At 44.5% G+C, this 20,437-nt stretch overlaps 2 protein-coding genes across 26 annotated transcripts in view; one reads left to right on the top strand and one right to left on the bottom strand.

Moving 5' to 3' along the window:
* RBAK (RB associated KRAB zinc finger) overlaps window positions 1–18,432 on the bottom strand; it is a 28,559-nt gene extending 10,127 nt beyond the window's left edge. The window contains exons 1-4 of one of the 10 annotated variants that reach the window (XM_082360475.1): window positions 13,245–13,601; window positions 12,186–12,319; window positions 11,331–11,389; window positions 11,119–11,176 (exon numbers count right to left, since the gene is read on the bottom strand). In XM_082360475.1, the coding sequence (XP_082216601.1) occupies window positions 11,119–11,176; window positions 11,331–11,389; window positions 12,186–12,319; window positions 13,245–13,248 (255 nt within the window). In that variant the 5' untranslated portion in view covers window positions 13,249–13,601. The other 9 variants (XM_082360482.1, XM_082360477.1, XM_082360473.1 and 6 more) reach the window with 9 other exon arrangements.
* A 174-nt stretch (window positions 18,433–18,606) lies between these two features.
* The window catches only part of ZNF12 (zinc finger protein 12), a 72,981-nt gene continuing 71,150 nt past the window's right edge, over window positions 18,607–20,437 (top strand). For 5 of the 16 annotated variants that reach the window (XM_082360492.1, XM_082360489.1, XM_082360488.1 and 2 more), the window contains exon 1: window positions 18,607–18,833. In XM_082360492.1, the coding sequence (XP_082216618.1) occupies window positions 18,763–18,833 (71 nt within the window). In that variant the 5' untranslated portion in view covers window positions 18,607–18,762. Of the gene's footprint in view, window positions 18,834–20,144; window positions 20,187–20,437 lie in introns of those variants that run through there. The other 11 variants (XM_082360491.1, XM_082360490.1, XM_082360483.1 and 8 more) reach the window with 6 other exon arrangements.

Here is a 20,437-nt window from a genome sequence, read left to right as displayed (position 1 = left end):
AAAACAAGCCATATTAGAAACACACTGCCTTTGGGTTCTTTAATGTGTCAAACAAACGAACCAGCCAAAAAACCTCTCAAACCAAAAAAAAAAAGAGCTCCAATTTTGCAACTTAAGTATCTGAGTTCTGGGGACATAAGTTAATGAACCACCACTCCTGCTCTCACTCAAAGAGCTCACAGCCCGGCAAGGAGACACTGGCTAAGTGAACACGGGCATTTCCCTCCTTGTCGCTCTCTTCAGCAGCCTCTGCTGGTTGGGTCTCCTCTCCCTACCTCCTCATGCTGGCGCGGCCCAGGACTGGGGCCATCCCGGTTCAACTCCTTCATCCTCTGGCCCCTCCATTCTTATAGCTGGCTACCTGGAGCCATCTGCTTGGCTAAGTTTTCTAGTACTTCCTTCAAGTGGTATCTCAAACATCTCATTGTGGCAGCAATGAAAATTTGTTGCTTGAAAGACTGCCTGAGGTATTATCAGAGTGACACATACAAGGTGGAGCATGGTCTAACACGAGAAAAGTAAACTATTTTAATTTTACGTTGGCAGACTAGGTTCTGCAGGCTCAGCTGGGTGTTCTACACGATTCAGGGGAAAAGAAGAGGACACAGTGTAAAAAGTACCCATGGCAAAACCTGCAGCAGCACCAATATTTAAGAGATTGGCACAGGGCAGAGACCAAGAAGGCACTTTCTCGAGGGCAGCTTTTGGACAGGAAGAGTTGCCTCTAGTTCAAGAGAGTAAACGAACATATGCAAGTATTGGGTTGGCCAAAATGTTCGTTGAGGAAACCCAAACAAACATTTTGGCCAACCCAGTACTTTCCTGCCTCAAAAACAAGACAAAAACCCAAAAAGCCCAATTCAAAGAAATATAAAAGTAGTGTTCTCATAAGAGCACTGGAACACAGAAGTTACCAACAGCAGGAATTTTGAGAAAATTCTTGATTTATCGAGTAGAGCGGATGAGAAACCAGGACCACGGAACACACTCACACAGGGGCAGAGGCGGGACTGCAGCAAAAGTGACAGCAGGCTCGCCACCAGAGCCCTGGAAAATCTCCAGGCCCATCAAGAGGGCCTAGGGTTCCTACAGCAGTAGAGTGACTGGTTGACAGAGGAATGACTCACACAATCAACCAAGCAGCTTGAGAGGCTTCCTGTTCTCATTGCACAGAGCAGCCAGATCCACTCAGACTGTGCCGACAGTCCCTGGCCGTGGGCTCGGGGGCCAGAGATGGAGCCAGTACCACTCTTCAGACCCCTGCAATGAGGGTGATCACACATTCACTGTCCAAATGGAAAAACTGCTGTCTGGGACAAAGGATAAACCTGACAGGACACCAGGAAAGGAGGTGCAACCCAAGACTATGTCAGGCACATCTGGACAAAGAGCCAACTGTTTCCATGTTGGACATGGACGTTTCTCCTAAAGCAACTCTTAGAAGACTACTCTCACCATAAAGCACCTGAGCAACTTAAACTTGTCTGTCGACTTGCAGTGGTGCCCACAGGTTCTGTGCATCAGAAGACACAGTCGACAAGGATTAAGGGACACCACGGAATGGGAGAAAATATTTGCAAATCACGTATCTGCTAAGGGGTCAGCATCTAGAATATATAAAAGGAAACCATAAACAAGATGAAAAGACAACCCTCAGAATGGGAGAAAATATTTGCAAATGAAGCAACTGACAAGGGATTAAAAACAGCTCATGCAGCTCAATATCAAAAAAACAAACAACCCAATCAAAAAATGGGTGGAAGAACACATGAAAACATGCTCAACATCACTAATTATTAGAGAAATGCAAATCAAAACTACAATGAGGTATCACCTCACACCGGTCAGAATGGCCATCATCAAAATATCTACAAACAATAAATGCTGCAGGGCTTCCCTGGTGGCGCAGTGGTTAAGAATCCGCCTGTCAATGTAGGGGACACGGGTTCGAGCCCTGGGCCGGGAAGATCCCACATGACGCGGAGCAACTAAGCCCATGCGCCACAACTACTGAGTCTGCGCTCTAGAGCTCACAAGCCACAACTACAGAATCCCGCGCGCCTAGAGCCCGTGCTCCGCAAGAGAAGCTACCGCAACTAAGAGTAGCTCCCATTCACTGCAACTAGAGAAAGCCCGCACACAGAAATGAAGACCCAATGCAGCCAAAAATAAATAAATAAAATAGATATTTAAAAAATTAAAAAAAAAAACAAATGCTGGAGAGGGTGTGGAGAAAAGGGAACCCTCTTACACTGTTGGTGGGAATGTAAATTGATACAGCCATTATGGAGAACAGTACGGAAGTTCCTTAAAAACTAAGAACAGAACTACCATATGACCCAGCAATCCCACTCCTGGGCATATACCTGGACAAAACCATAATTCAAATTTAGATACATGCACCCCAATGTTCATTGCAGCACTATTTACAACAACCAGGACATGGAAGTAACCTAAATGTCCATCAAGAGAGGAATGGATAAAGAAAATGTGGTACATATATACAATGGAATATTACTCAGCCATAAAAAGGAACAAAATAGTGCCATTTGCAGAGACGTGGATGGACCTAGAGACTGCCAGACAGAGTGAAGTCAGAAAGAGAAAAACAAATATCATATGATATCGCTTATATGTGGAATCTAGAAAAATGATACAGATGAACGTATTTGCAAAGCAGAAGTAGAGACACAGATGTAAAGAACGTATGGATACCAAGGGGGTAGGGGGCGATAGGATGAATTGGGAGACTGGGATTGACATATATACACTACTATGTATAAAATAGATAACTAATGAGAACCTACTGTATATCACAGGGAACTCTACTCAACGCTCTGTGGTAACCTAAATGGGAAGGAAATCCAAAAAACAGGGGATATATGTATACGTATAGCTGATTCACTTTGCTGTACAGCAGAAACTAACACAACATTGTAAATTTATACTCCAATAAAAATTAATTTAAAAAATACCTAGAATATACAGAGAACTCCTAAAACTCAACAACAAAAACAACAATTCTAAAACAGGCAGTGAAATAAATAAAGTAAAATTTTGAAAAATGGGCAAAGCACTTGAATAGACATTTCTCCAAAGAAGTTTTACAAATGACCAATAAGCATATGAAAAAAAAAGCTGAACATCACTGATAATTAGGGAAATGAAAATCAAAACTGTGAGATACCACCTCATACCCATTAGGATGGCTACTATCAAAAAACTGAGAAAATTACAAGTGTTGGAGAAATTGGAACCCTTGTGCACTGTTAGTGAAAATGTAAAATGGTGCAGCTGCTGTGGAAAACAGCATGGTGGTTCCTCAAAAAATGAAAAACAGAATTAACATATGATCCAGCAATTCCACTTCTGGGTCTATACCCCCCAAAAATGAAAGCAAAGACTTAAAGAGGTATCTGTATACCTAGGTTCACATCAGCATTATTCACAATAGCTAAAATGTGGGAATAACCCAAGTGTCCATCGATGGACAAATGGTTAACAAAATGTGATATACATACACAGTGGAGTATGATTCAGCCTTAAAAAGGCGGGAAATTCTGACATCTGCTACCACATGAACGAACTTTTTTTTTTTTAAGTTCTTTGCTGTTTATCTGAAATTCAAATTTTACTAGGTATCCTCTTTTTTTTTTTAAGTAACTTTTATTTATTTATTTATTTATGGCTGTGTTGGGTCTTCGTTTCTGTGCGAGGGCTTTCTCTAGTTGTGGCAAGCGGGGGCCACTCTTCATCGCGGTGCGCGGGCCTCTCACTATCGCGGCCTCTCTTGTTGCGGAGCACAGGCTCCAGACGCACAGGCTCAGTAATTGTGGCTCACGGGCCCAGTTGCTCCGCGGCATGTGGGATCTTCCCAGACCAGGGCTCGAACCCGTGTTCCCTGCATTGGCAGGCAGATTCTCAACCACTGCACCACCAGGGAAGCCCCACATGAACGAACTTTAAGGACATTAAGCGAAGTGAAATGAGCCAGTCACGGAAGGACAAATACTGTAGGATTCCGCTTAGATGAGGTATTTAGTCAAAATCCTAGAGACAGAGAGTAAAATGGTGGTTGCCAGGGGCTGGGGAGGGAGAAATGGGAAGTTAGTGTTTACCGGGGGCAGAGTGTCAGTTCTGGAAGATGAGACACACTCTCGAGGTGGATGGTGGTGGCGACTGCACAACATTATGAATGGCCTTAATACCACTCTACTGTACACTTAAAAAATGGTTACCTTAACACTACTGTACTGTACACTTAAAAATGGTTAGGATGGATGGGAGGGAGACGCAAGAGGGAGGAGATATGGGGATATATGTATACATATAGCTGACTCATTTTGTTATAAAGCAGAAACTAACACACCATTGTAAAGCAATTATACTCCAATAAAGATGTTTAAAAAAAAAAGGTTAGGATACTAAATTTATGTTATGTGTATTTTACCACAATAAAAAAAAGTGGAAGGAAAAAAAATGCAGTGATGCCTCTCTAATTACACACCCCTACCCACTCCCTTACAGAGCTTCTGCAGCCATCCCCTCCACAAAGGAAAGAGGAATGAAATGGGGTCATGGGTTGAGTATTTTCACATTAGTTATTAGTAATTATTCTCTCAAAAAGTGAAATTAAAAAATTAAGAATCATCAGCTAATTGAGAAAACAACATAAATAAAGGATAAACATTAGGATGAACAACTCAACAATGACTGAACCAAATTCACAAAGAAAACAACTTGCATTTGTGTCTACTGATTTATATTTTTTAATAAATTAAGCAGGATATTGCTTCCAGAAAATGAGAACATTCTGCTAAGAAAAAGCCACTGGAGAATACTTAGAAATTAAAGACTGGATTGTTGAATTTTAAAAAAATCCTCAAGTAAGAAGCTTGAATAATAAACGGGACATAGAATAGATAACTTAGGAAATCTCTCTGAAAACAAGAAACTGAAATGATGAAATTTTGAGATATTGAAGCCAGATCCAACAGATTCAACATTTTCAGAAAGAGTTATAGAGGATGAACAAAAAATCATCAAAGGCAGAATGGAAAATGATTCCTGAGCTGAAGATCATAAAAATAAACAAACAAACAAAACAAAACAAAACATCATCAAAAGGGGCCATATAATCTGCAAAGAAAAATACTGGGTAAACAAATAGATCAAGAAATTTCCTGATAAAACATCTAAAATTTAAAAATTAGAGGGAACTCCCTGGTGGTCCAGTGGTTGGGACTTGGCGCTTTTGCTATGGGGGCCCGGGTTCAATCCCTGGTTGGGGAGCTGGCATCTCGCAAGCTGCACAGCCAAAAAAAAAAAAAAAAGAAAAGGGGGGGGGAATCCTAAAAAGTTACAGAGGGAAAAAAATACACTAGTTACCCTGGCAACTGACATCCTAATTCTCAACCAAGAGAAAACAATGGAGAACACCCACAACTTTTAAAGAAAAAGGATTTTGAACCTAGAACTGTACACCAAGCCAAACTATCATTTAAGCCTAAAGACATTATAAAGGTATTTTCAGAAAAGCAAGACAATTTTTGTTGAAGAAAACAGTTTCCTTAAAACAGTCAGTGACATACTCCACCGAAACCCAAGAGCTCCAACAAAGACGAACATGGGGATGTAGAAACCTCACTGAATGACCAGCAAAATGGGTTCTCAGTTGTTGGAAGGAGCACTTGTTGGGACTGTAAACATTTAACTTGTATTTTGGAAGGGAAGTGTTCAGTAAACATGTTCTAGTATCCTATTGTTTATAAAGGGATTCCACCCACTGGTACAGCCACATCTGTGCAGGTCTCACAGCTGAGATTCCCCAAGAGAGCCTAAGATTATCCCAAGGCAAGCCAAATGAGCTTCAACATCACCTATAGGAAGTTATAACCTTCTGGGTTAAGGCAGTCCAGAAGGCAAGAAGTGGCAGGGGTTGGAAGACTGATCAATCAAGCAAATAAATTAAATTACATATCAATATTGCTTCTATCGATACAAGTATCCAAAATGAAATATTAGCAAACAAAATCCAATACCGTGTTGAAAAGAAAATATGTAATTATCTAAACAGGACTTATTCCAAGCATACAGACTGGTTTAATATTGGGAAATCCATTAATACAATGTGCCATTATAATATAGCTAAGAAGAAAAATCTTACATTTCCGAAGATGCTGAAAAGACCTCTGACAATATTCAAATCATACCTAATTAAAAAAAAAAAAAAAACTCAAGAAAATAGGAATTGATGGATACTTCACCAACATGAATATACCTATGTATACACATACTCATACCCTAATGTGCATACGTGTGATACATATACACACGGGTACATACATACACTTTGTTGAGTCTAGACACAAACACGTATCTATGCTTCAGTCCTCTTAGTTCTAAAGTCAGGACTTACTTAATGGGTAAACAATAGACACATTCTCACAAAGATTAGAAACAAGGCAAAATGCTCATTATCTCCAATCAGAGAAAACAATTAAAGACCTAATAATCAATAAGAAAAAGTGAAACTATTTCTATTCACAGATGATATACTATACCTAGAAAACTCAGAGAATCAACAATGGAAGCAAATCAATAAAAATAACTCTGTTAGGTAACAAAATATATAGTTAACACACATAAAAGCAACAGCCCTCATTACGTAAAAAGGAGTAAAAAGATGTAATTCAAGTGTACACACAGTTTACAATAGCAACAGAAAAAAGCTCTTAATAAGAAATATATAAAATCTATACTAGAAAAATTTTAAAACACTCCTGAAAGACAGAGAAGTAGACCTGAACAAATGGAATGATTCTCCTTGTTCTTGGACACACTGTGAAGCACAATAAAACGAGGCATGCCTTCACCAAGACGTATCAAAACCAAACGGCTAAAAACTAGTGATAAAAAATAAATAAATAAAGACACGTTATATACAGAGGAACAAAGACGAGGATGACATCAGATTTCTCTTGGAATCAATGTAAGCAAGAAGCCAGTGGAGGAACACATTTAAAGTACTGGAGGATAAAAAAACCCAGCAATAATCTCTTTAAAAGTGAAGGCAAAATAAAGATATCTTCAGACATACAAGAGCCATAAGAATTCATTATCAACTAGAAGAAATGTTAAAGTCCTTCAGGCAGAAGAAAAATGACAGCAGATAAAAATGTGGATCTACACAACAGAATGAAGCACCAGAAATGGTAACTATGTATTTTCTCTCATTATTTAAATCTCTTTAAAAGATTAATTAAAAATGACAATGTATCAGGAATTCCCTGGTGGTCCAGTGGTTAGAACTCAGAACTTTAATTGCAGGGGCCCAGGTTCAATCCCTGGTCAGGGAACTGAGATCCCACTAGCCACTCGGTCTGACAAAAAACAAACAAACAAAAAACAAACAACAACAAAAAACCCAATGTATTGTGGGATTGGTATTACCTGTAAAAATAAAATGCAACAACAGTATAAAGACCAAGATAGGAAAAATGGAACTGTAGCTAAGTGATCAGGCATATTACTTGAAGATAAACTATAACAAATTAAAGCTACATGCTATAAACACTAAAGCACCCACTAAAATAACAAGTGTTATGGCTAATAACCCAACAAAGGATATAAAATGCAATCACAAAAATAGTCAATCAAACAGAAGGAAGACAAAGAAGATGGGACAAACAGAAAATAAAGACAACAGACTATAACCTAACTGGTTGTATCAATATTCAGGTTACAAGTAAATGGTCTAAACACCCCAATTAATAGACAGAAATTGTCAAATTGGATAAAAAAAAACAAGACCTAACTATATGCTGTCTACAGTGCTGTATTTTACATATACAGATACAAATAGGTTAAAAGTAAAAGGACAGAATAAGACATTGCACACCAACACTACTCAAAAGAAAGCTGGAGTGGCTTTATAAGTATCAGAGATTCCATTTCACAGCACAGACCATTACCAGGATAAAGGAGGCCAATTCACAACAACAAAGTGGTTAATTAATCAAGAGGATCTAATAATCTTAAATGGTTAGGTATCTTTTCACAAAATTCATAAAGCAAAAACTGACAGAATTGCAAGGAGAAATGGACAAAACACAATCGCAGGAGATTTCAATTCCCCCTCTCTCACGACTCATGGGACAAGTCGGCAGAAGGTTAGCAAGGATATGGTGCACCTGCCAAACATTCCCAACTTGATGTTACTGACATTTAGAGAACACTCCACCCACCGAGAGCAGAACAAGCACCCTTCTCAAGTGCACGTGGAACTTCTCCGAGAGAGACCCTATTCTGGGTCATAAATCTTAAAAGAGTCATTATTTATGTAGTGTTCCTGCTGAAAAATCACCATCTAAATCTATGAAAAAACATCGGGGAAACATAAATTCAAAGAATTCTACAAAATAATTGGCCTGTATTCTTCAATTACTATAATGGTATTGAGAAACTATTCCATATTAAACAGACTTAAAAAGCATGAAAACTAAATGCAATTCATAATTCCGGACTGCATCCTACATCAAAAATAAAAAATTGCTATAAAGGAAATTACTGGGAAAACTGACAAAACTGGAAGTTGGATGACTGGATGAACTGTAGATTAAAGTATTATATCAAGGGGACTTCCCTGGTGGTCCAGTGGTAAAGAATCCATCTTACAATGCAGAGGACGTGGGTTCGATCCCTGGTCAGGGAACTAAGATCTCACATGCCGCAGGGCAACTAAACCCACGCGCCACAAGTACTCAGTTCGGGCGCCTCAACTAGAGCCCTTGTGCCACAAACTACAGAGCCCACACGCTCTGGAACCGGAGCGCTACAGCTAGAGAGCCAGCACGCCCTGAAGCCAGTGCACCACAACTAGAGAAGAGAAAACCCCCATGCCACAACTAGAGAGAAGCCCACGTGCCACAACAAAGAGCCCGCTCACCACAACTAAGACCTGACGCTGCCAAAAATAAATAAATAAATAAATAATAAATAAATAAATAAAAATAAAGTATTATATCAGGAACTTGCCTGGTGGTCCAGTACGTAAGACTCCCAATGCAGGGGGCCTGGGTTCGATCCCTGGTTGGGGAACTAGATCCCACATGCATGCCACAACTAAGAAGCCTGCATGCTGCAACTCAGAGTCTGCATGCCACAACTAAGACACGGCACAGCCAAAATAAGTAAATGTTTAAAAAATGTTAAAAAAATAAAGTATTACATCAATGTAAAATTTCCTGAATTCAGTTACCTCTGGCAAACATACGTAAGAAAATATTCTTGATCTTAGGAGATACAACTGAGATATTACAGGGTAAAGGGGCATGACACACACTCTCAAACGGTTCAGAAAAAAATATATGTTAAAGTTAAAGCAACTGCAATGCAGTCAACACAATTCAAGACTAATCAACTGCAACATATGGGCTCTATTTGTATCCTCGTTGAAAAGAAAAAACTGAAAAACATGTAGAAAATTGTGAAACTTTGAACATTGATATTAAGAAAAAACGGTATTGTGGGTTATCCCCACCCACTTTTTAAAAGACTCATTATTGTTTAAAGATACATACAGAAATACAAGTGAATTTTTTCTAAAGGATTTTTAAAAGAATATTTATTTTTAATTAATTAATTAATTTTATTTACTTATTTTTGGCTGCGTTGGGTCTTCATTGCTGCGCACAGGCTTTCTCTAGTTGCGGCGAGCGGGGGGCTACTCTTCGTTGTGGTGTGTGGGCTTCTCATTGCAGTGGCTTCTCCTGTTGCGGAGCATGGGCTCTAAGCACGCGGGCTTCAGTGGTGGCACAAAGGCTCAGTAGTTGTGGCTCGGGGGCTCTAGAGTGCAGGCTCAGTAGCTGTGGCGCACGGGCTTAGTTGCTCTCTGGCATGTGGGATCTTCCCGGACCAGGGCTCGAACCCGTGTCCCCTGCACTGGCAGGTGGATTCTTAACCACTGCGCCACCAGGGAAGTCCCAAATGAATTTTTTTAAAAGCCAAGAAAAGGGAGACTCCATGAGTTTGGCAGTAACAGATGTCAAAGGCAGATGGATGGTCAGGAGAGGGAAGGACCTGAAAATGTCCACTGGATTTGACTATAATTAGGTCACTGCTAATCTTTACCAACAGATTCAGGAGAGTGGTAAGGACAAAACCAAGACACCAAGAACTGAAATGGGAATGGGAAGTGAAAACACCTCTACTGGAGAATATTTGTCTGTATTGTGTGCTGTACAACCACCCAAAAACACATTAACAGAAATATCTGAAGGATGAGCAGGCCATTCCATGATTTAGGTTTTAGCCTGGGACTAAACAGTAAAAATGTAAACAGGTCTACTTGGATCACAATATTTTGGAGCCTGGAAAAATCACATGCACCAAGTTCCCGCTGGGCAGCAGGCCCACTGCTAAGATAAACAATAAGTCTAAGCCATATACTGAAATGATTTGATGCCTGTTATTAGCAGAGCTATCCACAATTATTTCAACTTCAACAAACAAATTTTTCCAGGTCTTAGGAAATCTTTGAGACCCACAAGTAACAAAAATGCTTTCTTCTTATAGTCAACACAAATCACACGATGGATGGTATTTTCCTTTTTCTATAACTATCAAGAACATGAGTCATATTTGCAGCTCAATTCCAGTAGCCTTAAAGCATCATACTACCTATATGTGTGAACTGGACAACTAGGTGCCGCCCTGACTCTGTAACAACTCTATTTTATGTGATAATGTCTTTTACCTATTTCTACCTTCACATTTTTTTTTAAATAAATTTATTTATTTTGTTTATTTATATTTGGCTGCGTTGGGTCTTCATTGCTGCGCACAGGCTTTCTCCAGCTGCGACGAGCGGGGGCTACTCCTCGTTGTGGTGCATGGGCCTCTCATTGCAGTGGCCTCTCTTTGCTGTGGAGCACGGGCCTCTCTTTGCTGTGGAGCACGGGCTCTAGGCGCGCGGGCCTCAGCAGCTGTGGCTTGCGGGCTCTAGAGCGCAGGCTCAGTAGTTGTACCTTCACATTTTAAAATGTGGATCCTTATACACCTCCTAAAATGCATTACAAAACAAACTGGGGGAAAACATACACCGACAGGAAAACTCACCTGGGATTCATTCATTTTCTGCTGCTCTTGGAAAAATCGTAGACTGTAAACGGTGGACCTAGAGGAAGGGAAGCAAGTAACTGAAGTGCTGAGTAACCTGACCTGCCCAGGCAGCAACCTCCTGCATCAGGACCATCAAAGAAAGTCCAACAAAATGACACCCTATGAACATCCAGAAGAGGCTAAAAGGGTCCTACAAGAGAAACACACACCTGTACTTTTCCAAGTCCAACACGATCAAGTTACTCTCATTGGTGAATATGAACAGTGACTGTTTCAAGGAGTTAAATGAAAAATGCAAATAAAAAAATTTTCCTGTGACACTACTTAAGTATTTTCTTATTGTCTCTTTAAATTGATTAAAATCAAAGATTCCACCGTAAGGGAGAATGTAAGCTCTCAAAAGGGGGATAAACGTGCATCAAGGCACCGTACTGTTTGTAAGTCATCTGACTCAATTTGGTTACCGCTGCACTTATGAGTGTTTTATTATGAAACTGACTTTAAGTGGACAGAACACCTGCCCTAGGAGTTCTGAGTCCTGTTAGCGACCCCACGTGCACACCCGGTGAGGATCTGGGACAAGTCACCTCCCTTCTCAGGCCCAATCTCTTCCTTACTCAACCGAGAAAGCGGGACAGAAGCCTTGCAGACTCATCATGCACTAACTACACTGTGCGATTCCACAGGGCACAACCCAGGGGGACATTGGACGCTTAGATTAGACAACCAACGGGCTGATGGGCCTTGAGAGACACGTGCGAGAGCCCGACACGGCGACAGCAGGAGGACGAGGAGGATCGGGGTTGGAGGGAGGGGTGGACGCGGCACGTCCCGGCCGAGCCTGTGGCCCCTGCTCCCCCAGGACACCCGGAACTCACAAGTCCCAGGGCAGCCCCATCCGGAGCAGCCGGCCCTGCTCTCCAGCCCGGCCCCTCCACCTCCGGGAAGCGGTCAAACCCTCCCGGTCGCTCTCCCACGGGGCCCGGGGCGGGCTCCCCCAAGCCCCGCTCTCCAAGGGCCGCAGGGTCTACAACCGCCTGCAGGCCCAAAGACGCACCACCTACCTCGTCGGGACTCGCTGACCAGCCCCGGGCTCCCGAGGCTCCGGGCCGGGGGCTGCTCCTCCGGCGCGCTCCTCTCCCGGGGTCCCTCCTCTCCGCCTCACGAGGCCACTGGGCCCGAGGAGCCGGCTCTGGGCCTACGGGACAAGCTCCCTTCAGGCCCACGTCCCTCCCGGGGCCTCGCTGTGCCGCCCGCCGCAGACGGTCTGGCACTGCGTCGTCGCCGCCGCCTGCCCGGCCCCTTCGGCCCAGCCCGCGGGCTCCGGGGCTCGCGCTCGGGGGTCCCCGTTCCAGCCTCTGCCCAGCCCACGCGAACCCTCGCCCGCACAGCCCGCGCCCGCTGGGTGCCAGCCGGGCCAGACGGCGTCCAGCCCTTCAGGCCCCGGAATCTTCCCCCGCCGGAGGCCAGAGCCTGGGAACGAAAGCAAGCGGTGACCTGGGCAAGGAAAGGAAACGAGAGCAGCGCGGCGCGGCGGCGGTGCGCGTGCGCGAACACGAACACGCACACAGGGTAAGAGTACCAGCGCAGGAGGACGCCGGAAGTCCGCCTGCCAAGGCCCGCCCCGGAGAGCGAGACAAATACCAGGACTCTATTTCCCAGAAGTCTCCGCGCCGTCATGTTAGGGAACGTCTTAAATGTCTCCATCTCATCTGGCGGTGAAGAGGTGATGTGCTGAGAGGATGGGCCGCCTGGACCAGGGACTCAAATTTCCCCTTACTTTAAGGGAACGTCTGTTATGTCACCGCTTCTCGAGGCATCTTACCTGACTATGTCCTGGTGCGCTAATCTTTTCCTTACCTTGCGTGCTTAAGTCTTAGAATAAGTGTCCACAGACAACTGATAAATAAGGTAAAAGGGTTTATCATGTTAGCTTACTATCATAGTGAGCTATTTAATTAAAATATTAGTGAATAGAACTTAGCGTTAACATAATAGAGTATTAGCCTAGGATACCTTCCTCCCCCTCGTAGGGAAAAAGAAACATAGGTTTTCCAAACCACTTTTAATTCGTGACAACTGTAGAAAAATCATAAAATACAGAATTGAAAGAAGAAAATTACCCATTCCTTTACTTCCTGAAGAGGATTATGTGTGTGGAAAAAAAATTGTGTGTTTCAATGGATAACTAAGCATTATTTGGAGGACATCGCTCATCGCGTTGATTTCAGCCCTTTCTTTGTCTTCAAGCTGTTTTACACGTCTTTGAAGGTTGTAGGTAACAAGAAATTCTGTCCACTTGGTAGGAAGTTCAGTTGACTCGCCAAAACCCTACCCAGGAAAAATCCAATTTTGCCTTCATTTCTTTTTTTACATATTCATTTCAATAGTCCGGATCTGTAATGTGTCTGCTTCTCAGATTCTCTTTTGAACCGGTTATAACAGCTGCAGGTTCCTTCTTGAATGAAATAAAATACTTAGCCTGTGCTCATTTTTATATCTATATGAGAGTCATGATCTCACACTTATTTTTTTTTAAGATTTATTATTTATTTATTTATTTATTTTATTTATCTTTGGCTGCGTCAGGTCTTAGTTGCAGCACGCGGGCTCTTTGCTGTGGAGCTTGGGCTTCTCTCTGCTTGTGGTGCGTGGGCTTCTCTCTAGTTGTGGCGGGCTGGTTTTCTCTCTTTAGTTGTGGCACACGGGCTCCAGGGCACGTGAGCTCTGTAGATTGCGGCACTCGGGCTCTAGTTGAAGTGCGAAAGCTCAGTAGTTGTGGCACGCAGGCTTAGTACCCTGCGGCACATGGGATCTTAGTTCCCTGACCAGGGATTGAACGCAGGTCCCCTGCATTGTAAGGGGGATTCATTACCACTGGACCACCAGGGAAGTCCCTACCCTTATGTTTTAACAGTTTTGGAGGTCTTCACAGAGATCCTGGATGGATTCACCTAACAGCACCAGGTAAACTTTGTGTCAAGAGTAGTGCACCTCATTCCTCAAGAATTTTAAAGAACTATAATAGGATCCAGAAATTCCACTTCTGTGTATTTTTTCAGAAGAAAAAAAACACTAGTTCAAAAAGATACATGCACCCCTATGTTCATTGAGCATTATTTATAATAGCCAGTGTAAAGAAGCAACCTAAGTGTTCATCCATAGATGAATGGATAAAGAAGATGCATCATATATACATATATATATATATATATATATGTATGTATGTATACACACACACACACACACACACACACACACAAAGGACTATTAGCCATGAAAAAAAAAGAATGAGGGGCTTCGCTGGGGTTGCAGTGGTTAAGAATCCGCCTGCCAATGCAGGGGACATGGGTTCAAGCCCTGGTCCAGGAAGATCCCACATGCCACGGAGCACCTAAGCCCGTGTGCCACAACTATTGAGCCTGTGCTCTAGAGCCTGCGAGCCACAACTACTGAGCCTGCGTACCACAACTACTGAAGCTCGCTCACCTAGAGCCCATGCTCTGCAACAAGAGAAGCCACCGCAATGAGAAGCCCACGCACCGCAATGAAGTGAAGCCCCCGCTCGCCGCACTTAGAGAAAAGGCCACATACAGTAACAAAGACCCAACGCAGCCAAAAGTAAAATAAATAAATATTTAAAAATTTAAAAAAAGAATGAAATCTTGCCATTTGTGGCAACATGGATGGAGCTAGAGGGTATTATGCTAAGTGCAATAAGTCAGACAGAGAAAGAAAAATACCGTATGATCTCATTTGTATGTGGAATCTAAAAAACAAAGCAAAAGAACTAATGTAACTAAACAAAAACAGACTCATAGATACAGAGAACAAACAGGTGGTTGCCAGAAGAGGGTAGGTGGATGAGTGAAATAGGTGAGGGAGATGAAGAGAAACAAATGACCAGTTACAAAATAAATGAGTCATGGGAATGAAATATACAGCATGGGGAATACAGTCAGTAACATTATAACTTTGTACGGTGACCGATGGTAACTAGACCATAGCTAGACTTATCATGGTGATCATTTTCTAATGTATAGAAATATTGATATTATGCACCTGGAACTAACATAGTGTTGTAGGTCAGTTACACTTGAATTAAATTTTTTTAATTAGAACGAAAAGAATAGTGTGCCTCGTTACCTATAGACACTTAGTCATACAGCAGTTCTCTAGAACATATGCATCCTGTGTAACTGTAACTTTATACCCATGGAACAACTCCCCATTCTCTCCTCCCCCACCCCTGACAATTTATGTTTGCCTCTTTTAGATACCTCGTATAAGTGGAAACACACAGTTTTGTCCTTCTGTGACTGACCCATTTCACTTATCATAATGTCTTCTAGTTCTGTCCCCGTTGTCACAACTGGTAGGATTTCCTACTAATAAGTCTGAATCATATCCTATGTATATACCACATTTTCTTTACCCATTTCTCTGTTGATGAAAATTTGCATTGCTTTCCTATCTTGGCTCTTGTGAATAATGCTGTAATGAATGTAGAGGTGCATATATCTCTTCTAGATATTGATTTCCTTTTCTTTGACTATACAGGCTATATTATATTATATTACATTATATCATATTACATTGCATTCTATTATAATTATTGTGCTTCCCGGATCTTGTGTTTTTTACAGATTGAAGGTTTGCGGCAGCTCTTTGTGGAGCAAGTCTGTTGGCACCGTATTTCCAACAGCAGTTGCTCACTTCTTGTCTTTGTGTCATATTTAAGTAATTCTCACACTATTTCAAACCCTCCATCAGCAAAAAGATTACTACTCGCCGAAGGCTCAGATGATGGTTAGCATTTTTTAGCAATAAAGTATTTTTAATTTTTTTTTTTTGTTTCAGCTGTGCTGCACAGCACGTGGGATCTCAGTTCCCCGACCAGGGATCAAACCTGCGCCCTCTGTATTGGAACGCGGATTCTTAACCACTGGACCACCAGGGAAGCCCCTAAAGTTTTTTTTTTTTTTTTCACTACATATTTTTATTGCACAACACATATTTTAACCACATTAAGAAAACGATTTAAGGGAGAAAATTCCTCATATATCTCCCACTTAATATGTTAAATTTCTCCAATTCAGCTCTGAACCAACATAACCTGACTCACTGATAACAGTGGTCTAGTTTCTGCATTTAAGATGCTTTGTAAGCTTGGAATTAACATACACACACTACTATATATAAAATAGATAACCAAAAAGGACTTACTGTATAGCACGGGGAACTATACTCAATATTCTGTAATAACTTACATGGGAAAAAATCTGAAAAAGAATGAATATATGTATATGTATAACTGAATCACCATGTGGTACACCTAAAACTAATACATTATAAATCTACTATACTCCAATAAAATTTTTAAAAATGCTATTGTACACAACCACATCGTTTGCCTTCAACATTGCCGTTTCTGTTGACTGCATGGTATTTCATTATGTTGATATATTAGCATCTCTTGAGCCATTTCCCAAGTGTAACAGTTCAGGTAGATTGATCCTTTAAAATGTGTTCTGGGGTGATCTCAATATAGGAACTTAAACGAAGTCACAAAATGATTACAAATCTTCAAACAAAAAAGTTCTGAAGAGAAAATCAAATTTTGGCTAACTATTAAAAGAATTAAAAGATCTCTCTTGTCAATTTTAATGTCAAGTAAACATGAAAACCAGTGTGTGTGAGCACTAGGCATAAATAATAAAAAGTAATAGTATATAGTTTATCCATGAAAACCTATGAATAAATTAAGAAGGTATTATTATTATTATTATTAATTACTCATTAAAAAGTCATAGTCCCTCCCTTTTCTGGCCAAGGGATTTACCTCCAATTCCTTCTGGATCTGGTAGAGTGAAGAGGCACTATCTCTTCACCAGCTCCACTATGACCAAGATGTGTGGTCTTCAATCTAGGATCTGATTCCCCTGGGGCATGAGAAGGCCTTTTTAGGGCTTTGATACATGTTTCCAGTTCTTCATTGGCCATAAATTTTCTAACATTGGTTGGCCCAAGTCTAGGCCTGGATCACCAATAGCCCTCTGTCGCTTTATAAGAAAAAGTCATTACCCTTCTTTACTCTTGGAGAGGGCTTCCTGTCTCTCCCTGTCTTGGGCTCATTTCTGTTAAGAGTAAAGTTAAATTAAGACCAGGGCATTCTGCCCCAAGTTTTGAATTCGGATAAATGATAGAGGCAGTGGGAGTATTGACAATTTTTATTCAATAATTTTGTCTCTTCTATCCCCTGACTATTGCCCAAGAACGCCTAGCTCTTGGAGAGCAGAACAAAAAAGGCAAGAGTATCAGCCATAAAAAAGGATGAAATAATGCCATTTACAGAAACATGGATGGACCTAGAGATTATCATACTATGTGAAGTAAGTCAGAAAGAGAAAGACACATATCATATGACATCACTTACATGTGAGATCTAAAATATGATACAGGGACTTCCCTCGCGGTCCAGTGGCTAAGACTCCAAGTTTCCAATGCAGGGGGCGCAGGTTCAATCCCTGGTCGGGGAACTAGTGTCACACATGCCGCGTGGCTTGGGTCCAGAAGGGGAATTTGGGCGATGCACCACAGCAACCCCTTGTGCTGGCCAATCCACCTGCTTCATACAGTAGGTCCGTGCAGTAAGTGCCAACCTCTGAGTTCTGATGAAAATCCCATAGAATCAAGTTTCAGCACACATTATCTCTGTTCCTCCTCTGAATCTGTTCATGCTGATCCTGTCTCCCAGAGACCTGTTAGCTACTGGAGGGGTTGGAACTGTGTCTCATACTTCTTCCATAAGCAGCGTGGTGTGATGCTAATGCTTGGACTTGGGTGACAGGTGGCCATGCAGTTGAGTCCAGGTCTGCCTCTTGCAGTGGATCTTGGGTAAAGGTGTTGGTCCTTCCCAGCATTGATTTGCTTCTCTGTAAAATGGCTTCACTGGGCTCAGAGCCCTCAGGCCCGGGGCAGGGGCCCTCGGCACCGCTGCGGACTCCGGCGCTCCGGGAGGGCAGGTCTTCGAGAGCGGCGGAGCAGGCAGGCTAGTGTCCCGGCGGGCTCGGGCTGTTTCCCCGTCGTCGCCGGCAAACAACCCCGGGGCGCGCCGGGTCACGCCTCAGCGCCCCGCCGCCACAGCGGGCCCGAGGGAGGGTTCGCGGCACAGCGGCTCTCGGCCCGGGGCGGGCCAACGGCGCTCAGGCCTGGGGCTTATTGTTCCAGGAAGTCGCTGGCGAAGTCGGGCCGGGTCCGCGGGCTGCGCACAGCCCCTCCCGCTCCTCCCGCCCCTCCCGCTCCTCCCGCTCCTCCCGCTCCTCCCGCTCGGGCCTGAGGACAACCGGCATCTGCCGGCGCGCCGACTGGCGGCGGACTAGCGGCGGGTGCGTGTCTCTTTAAGGGGCCGGGCCTGCGCTGCAGAGGGGAGGGCGGGGTAAGCGTCGCTCCCCGTGTGAGCGTGTGTGGGAGAGAGCGGCGGGCGGGCGCCGGAGGGAGCGAGCGAGCGAGCGAACGACGCGGGCCGCCCCTGCCGCCGCCGCCGCCGCCGCCGTCGGACCAGCGGCGTCCTCCCCTCCCCTCCCTCCCGTCGCCCTGCCGCGGGGAGGGGGCTCGCGTCGCAGTCTCCAGCCGCTCCGGATGAAGCAGTTGCCGCCGCAGCCGCCTCCGAAGATGGGGGATTTCTACGACCCCGAGCACCCGACCCCTGAGTAAGTATCAGCTCAGCGGCTTCCCGCTGCCCTCGGCGGCCTCAGCGCAAGCGGAGGGCGGCGCGTCCTGACGGGTTGTGGCGCGGGGAGTAACGGGCCTGCGGTGGACTCGCGCAGGCGGCGTGGGGAGCAGGCCCGCGCCGCCGCCACCGGCCCCTTGTCCGGGCCGCCGCGGGCCCAGTATTTTTTTTTTAACATCTTTATTGGAGTATAATTGCTTTACAGTGTTGTGTTAGTTTCTGCTGTATAACAAAGTGAATCAGCTGTATGTATACATATATCCCCATATCCCCTCCATCTTGCGTCTGCCTCCCACCCTCCCTATCCCACCCCTCTGGGTGGACAGAAAGCACTGAACTGATCTCCCTGTGCTATGCGGCTGCTTCCCACTAGTTATCTATTTTACATTTGGTAGTGTATATATGTCCATGCCACTCTCTCGCTTCGTCCCAGCTTACCCTTCCGCCTCCCCGTGTCCTCAAGTGCATTCTCTACGTCTGCGTCTTTGTGTTTCAGACATTACATGAAATTTCTAAAAACCTTATATGTTCTGGTATAATGTTATAAGTCATAATTCTAGTTATTACTTTAAAATGTATATCAGAAATTTTAAAAAAATTATGAGTTGAACCTGGATGATGGATACAGAAGAGTTCATTATACTGCTATTTTTGTTTATTTTTTATTGTTTTTATTGTTTTCTATAGTAAAATGTTTTAAAATTTTTTTAAAAAAAAAGCTCCCTAACTTGACGGCGCGGAGACTTCTGGGAAATAGAGTCCTGGTGCTTGTCCCGCTCTCCGGGCGGGCTTTGGCAGGCGGATTTCGGGCATCCCCCTGCGCAGGCGCGCCTCACAGTTTGTGCGTGTTGGCGCACGCGCACCACCGTTGCCGCGCCGCCCTCGCTTCCAGTGCGTGCCCAGGTCCCCGCTGGTCGTCGTTCTCAGGTCCTGGCGCCTGGCGGTTGAGGATTGCGGGGCGTGCGGCGCTGGACGCCGTCCGGCCAGGCCGGCAGCCAGCGGGCGCGGGCTGTGCGGGCGAGGGTTCGCGTGGGCCGGGCGGAGGCTGGAACGGGGACCCCCGAGCGCGAGCCGCGGAGCCCGCGGGCTGGGCCGCAGGGGCCGGGCGGGCGGCGGTGGCGCAGTGCCCGACCGTTTGCAGCGCGCGGCAGAGCGAGGTCCCGGGAGGGACGTGGGCCTGAAGGGAGCTTGTCCCGTAGGCCCAGAGCCGGCTCCTCGGGCCCAGTGGCCTCGTGAGGTGGCAAGGAGGGACCCCGGGAGAGGAGCGCGCCGGAGGAGCAGCCCCCGGCCCGGAGCCTCGGGAGCCCAGGGCCGGTCCGCGAGTCCCGACGGGGTACGTGGTGCGCCTTCGGGCCTGCAGGCGGTTGTAGACCCTGCGGCCCTTGGAGAGCGGGGCTCGGGTGAGCCCGCCCCGGGCCCCGTGGGAGAGCGACCGGGAGGGTTTGACCGCTTCCCGGAGGTGGAGGGGTCGGGCTGGAGGGCAGGGCCGGCTGCTCCGGATGGGGCTGCCCTGGGACTTGTGAGTTCCGGGTGTCCTGGGGGAGCAGGGGCCACAGGCTCGGCCGGGACGTGCCGCGTCCACCC

Source organism: Balaenoptera borealis (assembly GCF_965194805.1).
Source record: "Balaenoptera borealis genome assembly, chromosome: 16".
Classification (NCBI taxonomy): Eukaryota; Metazoa; Chordata; class Mammalia; order Artiodactyla; family Balaenopteridae; genus Balaenoptera; species Balaenoptera borealis.
This window is presented reverse-complemented; position numbering and strand designations above follow the sequence as displayed.